Raw genomic sequence first — 13,378 nt, forward strand, 5'->3', positions numbered from 1 at the left:
ACAGACTGACAGACAGAGAGGGAGAGAGAGGGGGGGAGAGAAAGAGGGGGGAGAGGAAGGCGCGGAGGAGAGGGAGGGGGAAAGAGAGAGAGAGAAAAAGGGGATGGGGGCGGTGGGAGGGGGAGAGGAGGGAGAAAGAGAGAAGGATGGAGACAGAGACAGAGATGAGTGAGAAGTTCTGTTTGATTTTGTTTTCCCCTTTGTTCAGGTTATATCCAGGAGTCCTGAACTGTGTGGAAGAGGTCATGAACTCGTGTGGAGACAGAGTGCCTGCTCAAATGAAGCAATACGTGACAAAGCTCCGAGATGACGCTAAATGTAAGTGATTGAAGAATGTTATGATTAGGGAATATAATGTTAGGGAAATGTAATAGTTTGGGGAATGTAATGATTGGAAAATATGATTGAGGAATGTAATAGTTGGAGAATGTAATGATTGGGAAATGTTATGGTTGGGGAATGTATATATAAATATATACGTCCTCATCCACACAATTTAGGTCATGTTGGAACAGTTTGGCAACCCGGGCTTGAGATTGTATAGCATTCAGGCAGACAGATGAGGATAAAGTCGAACCTGTCCAAGACGACCATTTAATAGTGATTTATAGTCAAGGAGAAACGTGGTCATATTGGACAGTGTTATAATATTTATTTTTTTAATGCAAGGGATTAGCAGGGGCAGGGGGGATGAGACGTGGTTGTTTGTACAGTTGATGGAAAAGGACAGGTGTTCATTAGAGCAGGTTCCACTGTACTCTTAAGAAAAACGACTCTGGAATTTAAAAAACTCGTGCCCTTGCTTACAAAGCAATGAGCCCATCTCTATTATGCCAAAGATGATAGCCAATGTAAATGAGTGGTGAGGTAATAGATGCAGGCTCTGACCGCCTCGTTGTTTGAGATGTGGGTGATGAGTAAACTGTGGTCACGTGCGGCCCGGCAAGCATTTTCTTGTGGCCCACTAGTTTTTTCCTGGTGACACTATGAAGACTTTTGTTTGCAATCTGTCACATGACACAAATTATTTTATTAGGTTCAGTCCTATTGAAAACTTCTGTTCTCTCTTAATTCTTAAAATTAATATTTCATCTTCCCATGGACCTTTTGTCATTTTCAGGTTCACCAAACACCGGCCCATCTGATTCAGGTCATGTGATCACCGCCCTCACGCTGCCCTTTGTGCTCCTGCTTTCTGCTACTCTCATCTTGTTAGCATAGAGTGGTCCAGAGATCTAGAGAGTTCCTGATCATGACCTACACCCCTCCCCCTTCCCACACTCCCCTGTAAGGTGCCATTGTCGCAGCAAAAACATTTCAGTATTCTCAGGAAAGGAGGCTGCTACTTTTAGTTTCTGCAATTTCTCCAGGCAGTGTCAGTAGTTGGACTTAATACAGACCACCTCATTGATCTAGTAGAAGTACATGGATGCACAGGCAATGAAGCTGGTTGAAATTCAATGCAGGTTTTTTTTTAACAGAAACAAATTCGAAAAAAATTTTGCTTTTAAAAAATGATGTCTAAAAATATGCAAATGAAACTCTTCAACATAAGATGAAGTCCCTTGCTCCACACATCCCTTATGTTTTTTAAAATTACAAAATAACTCACATTTACTCATAGATGAAAAAGAAATGTTTGACATTAGATTAGTATCATTGGAGAAAAGCGTCATCTGCATTTTACCTTTATTTGGGCACTTCTGCATTTGTGTTGAGAATGACAATCAAAAAGCCCTGAAGATTCTTGAAAAGAGAATTCTTTGAGGAGCACGTGCCATTTGGATTGACATAATGAGATTACCCTTTGACTTTCAGCTTGTGCTAGTCTAGGGGATTCAAAGGACCTTGTTACTCATGTGAGCTGAGTCTACACTGAGGCAGCACAGACAAATTTTGTAAGATGTTTAGTGGTAACCCTACCAAAAAAAATCACTTTTCACATGCTGCAAGGTGGATGTATAAGGCAAAAAACTATGTCAGAGGGAAGAATGTAATGTAGTGTATATATATTTCATCACCATTACTTGTACACATACTTGCTTTCTTCTTGAACTTGAAGGGTGGGGGTACTATTAGTGCTTAAACAGTTCAGAATACTGTGTGTTTTGTTAACATGCTTCAACTGGAAATAACACTATAAGAAGTGGTTTTGTCGTAATTTTACCCTACATTTCCTTGAAATTTTTCATTAAGACCTGTCCTTTTCTTTCACCATACTTTGTGCAGATTGAAATAACCTGCAATATGACAGCAACAGTTTGAATGCCAGTATTTGAAATGTGAAACAGTTTCAATACCAGTACTGGAAATGTGAATGTGAACTCATTTTATGATATTGTCTCACAACTGGTAACCATATCATCCAAACTGTAGCATACCTCCAGTTGAACCTTGCACCAAATTGCAAAAAATCCATCTGGTTACTTTACAAAAACTTTATTTACACCTCTTTTTCTTGTACTTTTTTTGCCTGCATTGGGTGGTTGCCAGTGGATGTGTAAAATACAAATGAAGTTTACCCCATTATGAAAGCCCACATAGACCTATCTGCTGAACCATTTTTTTCATCTCGGTTTCATCTCCTTCCCTTAAAATATATATTTATTCAATTAAGCATCGTCGATGCCATGTCCTAATTTCCTTTAGATACGTCACAATATTCAACAAGCTGTGTTTCCTTATACTTTTTCGGTCATGATCCTGAATTTTGTGGTGGTGCTTAAAGACACTCCTTCTGTTTGAGGGTTTATTATTATTTAGTTTTGTCCTATAAGATAAACGTGGCGCTTAATCAAAACTAATTTTTATTCTATGAACTTGTGAGATGTAGACAAAGTAGTGAAATAGACAGCAAGCAACACTGTGGCTGTGACATGACAAGCCTGTGATTCTAGGGGCATCGAAGGATGAAGTTGGAAAAGAAAAAAAAACTGTTTAGAGTCAGCATGGGAAAAGAAAGAGTGGAGGTGTTGATACAAAATGGCTGTGTCTTCTTATCACCGCTGAAGCATTGCCCTTGCAGAAACTGAGTAGAATGTCATTTAATGTATCTTACCCGCAATGTAACTCAGAAGATGATGACCTTGACAGATTTTGACCCTGAACTTGAGGTACAGGAATTAGTTTCGGTCCAGTCTATCAAAAAGTGGCCAAGCCAGATTTAGTTTCATGCTACATGAAATAAGCCTCAGGCAAATACCGCTTCTGCAGCCTGTTTCATTTGTCAAGATTAGTGTTAGATACTTTTTACAGATTATATGATATATAAATATATGATATATAAAGTGTGTTTACGTCTAAATGGACTCTATCATATGTCACTTTTCGTAATATTGTAAAGCGAGTCTTACACTAAGTAGTCTAAATGGAAAGCAGTGAGAGTGAGATCGTAACTGCAGATAATGATCAAAAGTGGAGTGTCGCTAGTCAGTTACATTTTTACATCACTGATTTCTGACACTGATAAGCAAATTCACTAGGTGTTTTCTGCTTCTGTTTGTCACAAATTAATGTGCTGCAGGCTTGGGAAATACTGCTGATGTAATTTTTCTTTGAAATAGAGTTACGACAGTAGTATTTCCAAGTAGCTGTATATATATAATGAGTTGTCGGGTGCTAAATATTGGTCCTCTTGATTCAACGATGGATAAAAACCTTCTGTCTGCTGTCATATATATGAATCTTAATCTCCTACATTTTTTTAAAGTGTGTGAAGCAAATCATGTATAATGTTAATGTTCGCATAAAATGTACGTTTTTCTTACTTAATTTTATCGAATTTCATTGCTCCGTCTCCGCATCTACGAGCTATTCTGCATGACGTGTGATCTCTTGATGAGAATAACCTTATTGTACAGTTGATATTATTTACTGCATATATCTACCCACCACGAAGTTTTAGGCGTGAAGCTTGTTTACAGTGAATCTTACCAAACTCTATTATCTTTTCATTCATGTACTCAATACTTTTTTTTTTTAATTTTACTTGTATTCAGTTGTGTCAATGAGAACTCAAGTTTTTCATTACTCTTACTTATGATGTTGAATTTTGAATAACTTTGGATTATGTGCTCTATTTCTGTTGAGGTGGGGTGAAGTTAGGAGGTTGTATTTTATCTGTTGTGTTAAAGTTAAAGTCGGGGGGTGTTGGTACCATATTAAGCTTTGATCTGGGTTTCTAGTCCTCATTAATTTCTCCGAAATAACAAAACACCAGTGCAGTCTCATTGTTATCATTCATACCTGGGGAAAGAAAGCTAAAAAAATTTTTACAGAAAATACAGGGTTATGTCGAGGCAAAGAATGGCAGCTCAAATACTTAGAAAACATACTACCTTTTTACATAGTACCATGAAGATATATTTGCCCTGAATTCCTTTGAAAGTGTGAACGATCAGAAACCAGAAACAACATGACAAGTGGGTATGATGCACTGCATAAATGTTTCCTCTTCCTTTTGCTGATGATGAGCTGGTAACTAAAATTCTTAGTGCTTTAGTTGATATAGATGAACAAATATTGGTCTTTTGAAGGTCACGCTACACAAGTATTAGTAGGAAATTTTGATTTAGAAGGAAGAATGACTTTGGATACAAACATTGAAATTTTGCCTGCTGTCATTCATTATCGTTGTAATGTGATCCATCTAGGAAATCTTTTTGCTTTTGTGATATTTCATTGCATTATTGTTTATTATCTCTGCCTGCTAAGGTTATAATTTAAGATCTATTTGCTTTTCAGTGTATTGAGGCTTACCTATGCATGAATGTATCAGTGCGTGTTTACAAAGGAAGGACAGACGTTTTTTATGTGAAAACTAATGAGTAATGTTTCCAAGTTTGCCTGTGAAATTTTGAACGAACTGTAATCATCAATTTATCTGTTATATAAATATTATTATTTATTATTGATTGTCATAATATCATGTATGTTATTGATTTTATTGTTGTGGTAATGCAGTTGTTGAAATCCTGACAACTTCAGCACAATAAACACTACATGATGGTAAATCAAGACAATCCAACATCCACAGAACTAAATGTTGACTAGACATGACTCCATTATGTGTTTTCTTATTTATGTATCTGTTGTTCATGGAAGAGTTCATTAAATCTTGAAAATAAACCATTATATTAGGAATATTTTAGAACCATGTCAGGCCCAAAAAGGGGGAAAAGTTTATAACTTCCGCTTGTTTATTTTGGGTGCTATAATCAGGATGTCACTGTATTTGTGGTATGCCTACATGTATTACTTTGCTGAAGTAATGTTTTTTTAATTCCGTTAAAACATCAAAGCTTTTGATAACTTACTTTTGAACTATGTGCAGATCTTCTGCCCATCTAGTTATTGAGAACTTGTGTCCTTTGAGTGATAATTTTCCAGCTCTTAATGCTGCACTTTTGAGAAGTTAAGGATTGAAATACATATACCTACTTCTGTAATAGTAATACATTTTGGGTACAGAATTTTCTTTTTGTAATAGAACAGTAAATGACCATTGTAGTTAGCTTCCTATTACACGGAGAGATGAAGAAGACCTATAGCAACTTTTGAAGAAAGCTTTCAACTTTTTCAAAACATAATATATCGAATCTTGACTTCCTCGGGATTGTGAGCATGTTTACAGTATTCATGAGCAGTATTCAGTGGATTATGAATGACTGCAAGAAGTCACATACAGTATTCAGTGGATTATGTAAGGTTAAGAGAATGTGTGGGTTTTTTTCCCTCAACAATGGTTCTCCACTCACTGAAAAAATAAACGACAGACTGAAAATGTGTGTGTGTGTGTGTGTGTGTGTGTGTGTGTGTGTGTGTGTGTGTGTGTGTGTGTGTGTGTGTGCTTGTGTTTTCATGTGTATGAAGATTTTTAGGGCTTGTATGTGTAAATAATATTGTTGCTTTATTAATTAATTCATCTACTTTCTCCAGGACCATTCACCTGTGTTTCTTTGTGTGTGTAAGCTTTGAGTGTCCTTGCACATATTTAACATGACATCATTTTTGAGCCATAATCATAAATTTAGATGAAAGCTGGCAAAATTAATCTTTGGTTCAAAACAGTTTTTCCACTTAGAAACTTTGAATAATTACATATTTTGCTCATGTCAATCAGGGTCCAACATTGAATAAAATACAAAAAAGTTTATCTCTGTTCATTAGAGTATCATTGCTCCACTCAAGCTTAAAATGAAACTGAATCTCACTGAATCCAACTGAAGCAGACCGTATATTTTTAAATTAATCAAACCTTTGAAAGGCTCCATTTCAAACCTCATTACATGTATAACTATTTTACAACAAAACGGAGAAAAAATGGGGGGGACTTACTCTACTCTCTGAAAACAAAAGTACGAAGAAAACACAATTTTATTATACTAAATATCGATGGATACAGTGCATTTTGAAAACTAAAATTATAGAATGCCTAGATTTGGTGTATAATGTAGGCTATAGTAGCAATGGAACCTTTCATTTCCTATTCTTTGTATCTTGGACTAGATTTTAAAAGAAAATCAAATTAAACTTACTTATATAAGAAAAACTGTCCAACACACAGGAAGTAGAACAATGATAATACATAACAAGATGGGCCACTCAGCCCAAAAAGTGTCCGCAGGAAGTATGCTCTTTGCTTCAGATGGCGCTGCAGTCTGTTTTGAAGCTCTCTTTCGTTTTTCCAGAAGAAGAATAGGAATAGCACCTCCTTGCGTGCGCAGATCGACTGCTGTTCATCAGCAGTTCGGGTACGTTCAGTGCGGAGTTTTAGTTTTTTTATATTTTAATGACCTCTCGCCTTTCATTCTAAAGTCAAATTAAACAAAGAAAACCATCACCCTTTCCTCCGGAAGAGGTTTTTTGTCAGCGTAACCATTTTAAAAAAGCGTTCTTCCGAAATTTATCCCAAAACTTGCTAGTTTCACTTTGATTTTTTAAAACTCAAGTAGGGTAACTCTGTTCGCAAAGAGTGCGCTTTTGTGAAGAGGGCGCCACCAAATTTGGAGGACACTTTTTTAATTGGCTCAAAGAGAGAAGTGGCCCATCTTGTTATGTACTATCATTGAGTAGAAGCATCCTCTGAAAAGTTGACAGTTTTCCTCTGAGCCCACAGCCCAGCATCATTGTGGTAAGCACTGCAGACTTCAACATTGCACCATCTGATTATAAACATGGCCACTCTCTGCCAATGGGAGACAATCTGTCTTATCTGACAATGATGTCATGACATTGGTCGATAATCGATCTGACGATGACATCATGACATGTCAGACAATGACATCATGACATTGGTTGATCTTATGATGACATAATAACATCAGTCAATCTGGCAATGGCATCGTGACTATCGGGCCATCTGCTGATGACATCATAATATCAGTCAGTCTGACAATGATGTCATCCCATCTGATTAAGACAACATGACATCGGTCGATCAATGACAATGTGACATGTCATATGTTCTCCTTCATGGTGAGCTCTCAAAAAAACCAAGAATCTCCGTTTTATACATATTATTGTAAAATGTAATATATATATATATATATATATACACACATATATATATATATACGTATGTAAAAATATATATATATATCTCTCTTGGGCAACCTGGACAGGAGAATAGGCTTGTTATTAGTCACTGCAAACAACAGCTGCTTCATGTGAGGGTGTCTGTGTCAATGGCAGGTCGGCAGCTTATTGTCAAGTTTTCCTCCTGTTTACAACCTGCCTCCTGCCAAAATTTTGCTCAATGAAGTCTTGGTTTGATTTGTAAAAGTACAGTAGACCCTTGTTGAAACAAATTCAATATCAAGTGTAGGAGTGCATCTGTTTATTAAGCTGTCCCTGTCGTTTTATGCAAGAAAAATTCTGAAATAATGCAAACTGAGCCCAAAAATGTGAAATTATGCGATTCTGTTCATTTTAACAAAAAATGAAAAAGGAAAATAATCAGAAATTATGAAAAAAATGATCAAATTTTGCTGAATCATGCGGGGTGCATAAAACAATGGGGACAGATTAAGATGATTGTTTGAATTAATCAGAGGTAGGGATAAAAATTTCCGTGCAGTCAAATCTTGCAAGTGATGTGGTGTTACAATCCAGCTTCCCTATACTTACATTTGAGTTGAGTCAGCTGAAGGATACTGGGTTTACTCTGCTGTAGCATCTGACACATAGCACTGATCTGTTTCTATTTTTTTTAATTTTGTCTTAGTCTGGCACTATTCATTTGAGGTTTACAAGTACTGGTAGCAGAGATAAGATTCATAAAGAATAAGATACCCCTTCAATGCCATACTGACATACCTGGTACATGTAGTGGTATATCGATGAATGGTAAAATTCCCCATATCTTTAGGTCGCACACAGAAGACCTGGCTTTGATTCTCATAAGGGGAGAACTTTAATCGAGCGTCTCCGTCTTTCTACTAGGACGTTGTGTCCCTTTCAGCTCGGGTTGGCCCTGGCAGGCAAGGTGAAGCCCAACCCACCTCCTAAATTACCTAAATTGTGTTGATGAGAGTGTAAAACACCTGTGTATGAAAACAAAAAAACAAGAATAGTTGATTGGTCCCTTTCAACAGGGGTGCACTGTACATTTGAACATGATGCTATTTATTGATATGAAGCTATGCCATCTTTGACTCCATTTGTTTCTCTGTCATTCTTTGTAATTTTGTGAGATGGAATGTGTGTGTTAGAGAGAGCTGCATGAACAAATCTGTATTAACATTTGCCTTTATCAACAAGACAAAGTGATGCCCTCCAAATGCTGCCTTATTCTGTCAAATGAAACAATTACGATGAAAATTATTATTATTATTATTACCCCATCTTTACAGACTTCAACAAAAGTACTAGTGAACTGATCAAACTGACCAATTTATTAAACGTTAGAGAAATATCAAGTGAAAATATTTCTTGCTTAAGATTGTTTTTAGGCTTGTGCAGATGTGGCACATGAAGAACAAAGTCTAATCACCTCCATTTCTTCGAATCTCAGTTTTAAAATATATTATACCAAGTGTTTGGAAAATTTTACAACTGCTCAAACATGTATTTTGATCTATGCAGGAGAAAAGTATTCAAATCCGAAAATTCTTACTTGTAGACATAGATTCAAGATATATTGAGGACAGAATGGGTACTCCTTTACCTCAGTCAGTATCATGTTGGACTATGGCCCTGGTTCAAATCCGCAACGGGGCATTCTGAACTTGGGTTGTCTTAGGGAAGTTTTTAAGGCTCTCCACCCATTTGGCTCTGTCTTATTGGAGATGGATGTAAAATTCAGAGGTCCTTCCTCTTGAATAACCTTATAGTGTTGAAAAGAGCGAGAAGCTTAAAGGTTTGTTTTTTTATTGAGGACAGAATAATGTGGCGTACTTAGCATGGTAGGGCTATCTTCTCCATCTATGGCTTTCTTGAGCTTTCAGTCTTGTATATAAATTATATATATACATATATAACATATACATATATCTAGACACAGACTATGTAATAAAAGTCTTCCAAAATCTTGACACACTTGACTGTCTCAGAGTTTTCTCATTTCTCTTCTCGTGTGTGTGTGTGTGTGTGTGTGTGTGTGTGTGTGTGTGTGCGTGCGCGTGTGTGTGCGTGCGTGTGTGCGTGCGTGTGTGCAGGCGTGCGTGCGTGTGTGTGTGTGAATCTGCGTGCGTGTCTTTTTTAGTTTAAGTAGAGGTTTTACAGCGCTCACAACTGCATATGGTCATATTTTAGTTTTAGTTGAGGTTATACGGCATTCGCAACTGCATAAGGTCATATGAGCACCAGAAGATTAGAGGAGTCACAAGAGAATAACAAACAAAAAAAGAAGAAGGGGAGATAAGGACAATAGATGTTTCATAGGAAAGAAGAAGCAAACCACACCAGGGCACCCGCCAACCACCCACACGCATGTTTGTTCTGAAGAACAAAGTCTAATAAAGTTTAATAAAGGAGTACCCATTCGGGGTTGAGCGCTATATATAAATGTCATTTATAATTATTATGTATAATATAGAGAGAGAGGGCAGGAGAGAGAGAAACAGAGAGACAGAAACAGAGAAAGAGAGGGGGGGGGGGGGGCAAAGAAACAGAGAGAGCTCTAAATGACACTTGCAGATGATCATAGCCAATATAACGCAGAAGTCAGGACCAGCCTTGAAATGAAAGTGACAGACTACGCACACCACCAGAGGCAACACGACAATACAGAGACTATACACAACACCTGATGGGACATGACATGACAGTACAGTGACAGACTATACACAACACCTGTGGGGACACGATATGACAGTGACAGACTACACACAAACGACACGACACTGACGGAAAACACACATCACCTGAGGGGACATGACAGTGACAGACTACACACAACACCTGAGGGGACACGACATGACAGTGACAGACTACACACAACACCTGAGAGGACACGACAGTGACAGAAAACACACATCACCTGAGGGGACATGAGAGTGATAGAAAATACACATCACCCGAGGGGACACGACATGACAGTGACAGACTACACACATTACCTGAGAGGACATGACATGACAGTGACAGACTACACACATCACCTGAGGGGACATGACAGTGACAGACTACACACAACACCTGAGGGGACACGACATGACAGTGACAGACTACACACAACACCTGAGAGGACACGACAGTGACAGAAAACACACATCACCTGAGGGGACATGAGAGTGATAGAAAATACACATCACCCGAGGGGACACGACATGACAGTGACAGACTACACACATTACCTGAGAGGACATGACATGACAGTGACAGACTACACACATCACCTGATGGGACATGACAGTGACAGACTACACACATCACCTGAGGGGACATGACAGTGACAGACTACACACAACACCTGAGGGGACACGACATGACAGTGACAGACTACACACAACACCTGAGAGGACACGACAGTGACAGAAAACACACATCACCTGAGGGGACATGAGAGTGATAGAAAATACACATCACCCGAGGGGACACGACATGACAGTGACAGACTACACACATTACCTGAGAGGACATGACATGACAGTGACAGACTACACACATCACCTGAGGGGACATGACAGTGACAGTGACAGACTACACACATCACCTGAGGGGACATGACATGACAGTGACAGACTATACGTTACCTGAGAGGACATGACATGACAGTGACAGACTATACATTACCTAAGAGGACATGACATGACAGTGACAGACTACACACATCACCTGAGGGGACATGACATGACAGTGACAGACTATACGTTACCTGAGAGGACATGACATGACAGTGACAGACTATACATTACCTAAGAGGACATGACATGACAGTGACAGACTACACACATCACCTGAGGGGACATGACATGACAGACTACACACATCACCTGAGGGGACATGACATGACAGACTACACACATCACCTGAGGGGACATGACATGACAGACTACACACATCACCTGAGGGGACACGACATGACAGTGATAGACTATACACAACACCTGAGGGGACATGGCATGATAGTGACAGACTACACACAACACCTGTGGGACATGACATGATAGTGACAGACTACACACATCACCTGAGGGGGCACAAGACAACAAAACAGAGTGCGGAACATCTGCTTTCTCCTTCCACTCACAGCAACAACATTTGTTTGGTACCATGGTGAAATCTGGCGCTCAAAAAAATAATGAAATCAAAGAAACGGGAACTTTATACTGCATGTTCAGCAGTTTTTTTTTAATTGTTTTTTTTGTCTCAACACTTTTTATCTCTATAATATATTATTTCAAACTGCATTCCTATGTGGATTTTACTGAAAAACATTGATCAGAGGCACAACAATTGTAAATTTGCAGTTTCTCAGTCACTAAACTTTGACAGCCATTTTCTGGATAATTTTACATGCGAAGCGAGGTGACCCCCACCTCCATCAATCGCAAATATCTGGACTTCTATTCAAGAAAGATGGGTATTTTTTCAACAAAGGCAATACAAGTGAACAAGCTTTAAATTGCTGCCAATAATCTGTCTGCTCAAAAAATGATGAGCACCTGATTCCACCACCTTGTGCCATTTTTTTGCATAGCATAAATCAGCTATTATAACATCAGACACTAATATGAGACTGATATTACCAGCAGAAATCAGGTGGATCTCATTAAAACCTCAACCTTTTGAACTATTCCATATGTTTCAAAAAGTTTACTTAACAAACAAGACACAATGAACATTTGCCACAACAAGGTAAACGTCTACAACACAATTAGAAATGGGAATCTTTTTAAAAACCGGCATTTATTTATTACATTCAAGCACAGTTAAGACAGCATTACATATGGCAGTCTTACTTCAGCTTGCTTTAATTTGCAAATCACCGATATCACAATGTAAAAATATAGATTATCACAATTAAACTGACATTGTCATTAACAACCATAGTTATTGCTGAAAACATAGACCATAAACAACAAGATGGGCAACTTAGGTTGTTTAGCTTGTTAAAAGTTAAATACTCCCCAAAATGACTTAACACTTTGCAGTCACACAGCCAGCAATACAAAATACCCCATCTGGTCCCCCAGCCAGGAGAGTGACTGCAACGGATTTCTCGGGCCTGTCGCAAAACTGTGTCAAGTGACGGGAACGGATAACTTTCACCATCGCATTATTCCGTCAAATGACCACAAAGTGTTAAGTCCAAAAACATCCCACTCAGTCCATATTGAGCAAATGTACTGTAAAAATGTCACTGTCACAAGAAACATTACTATCTTCAATTTTACTTATTGCTGACCCCTGTAAAGTAGAGTTCAACAGAGTTTGTTTTGTTTTTTTCTTTTTTTTTTGGCGACAGTAAAAATATGCTGGCTTGCCCTAGTCAAAGTCCAAAAGAACCAAATAATCCGTTTTGCATAACTGTAAGTAGTCTGTAACTTAACTAGCTGATCACAGAATCAGAAAGAAATGATTTGTGAGGCAAACGAGATCCTGGAGGGACGACAGTACCAAGCAGCCGATGACAAATCCACGATAATCTCCCTTGATTGATAGTCCACAGGACAGACCCTCAATGAGATTTGCGGAGACTGATTAGAGGCATAGATTTCATTGACCTCACCTGAGTCTTGAAACAGAATAAAATTCCCATTCACTCTCTTTCCCCTCATACTTCTTCTGCTGATCCCCCCTCACAATTTCCCCCTCTCGCCCTTCTCTTCACGACAGTAAACACAGTAAGTCTGGCATCAGTATCACAAACGTCACAGGACCAAAGAATTTCTTCATGTGAAAAAGATTTCTATTTAGTTCAATTAGCACTTGC

The 13,378-nt window shown here is 38.3% G+C and overlaps 1 protein-coding gene across 1 annotated transcript in view; it reads left to right on the forward strand.

Moving 5' to 3' along the window:
* The window catches only part of LOC101845227, a gene marked incomplete at its 5' end in the record, with an annotated part of 14,199 nt that extends 7,888 nt beyond the window's left edge, over nt 1-6,311 (forward strand). Inside the window, 2 exon segments of the mRNA XM_013079845.2 lie at nt 209-318; nt 1,121-6,311. Of these exon segments, the coding sequence (XP_012935299.1) occupies nt 209-318; nt 1,121-1,221 (211 nt within the window).
* Between the last annotated feature and the right edge of the window lie 7,067 nt (nt 6,312-13,378).

The sequence above is a fragment of the Aplysia californica genome, unplaced genomic scaffold (genome assembly GCF_000002075.1).
Source record: "Aplysia californica isolate F4 #8 unplaced genomic scaffold, AplCal3.0 scaffold00066, whole genome shotgun sequence".
In the NCBI taxonomy this organism is placed as follows: Eukaryota; Metazoa; Mollusca; class Gastropoda; order Aplysiida; family Aplysiidae; genus Aplysia; species Aplysia californica.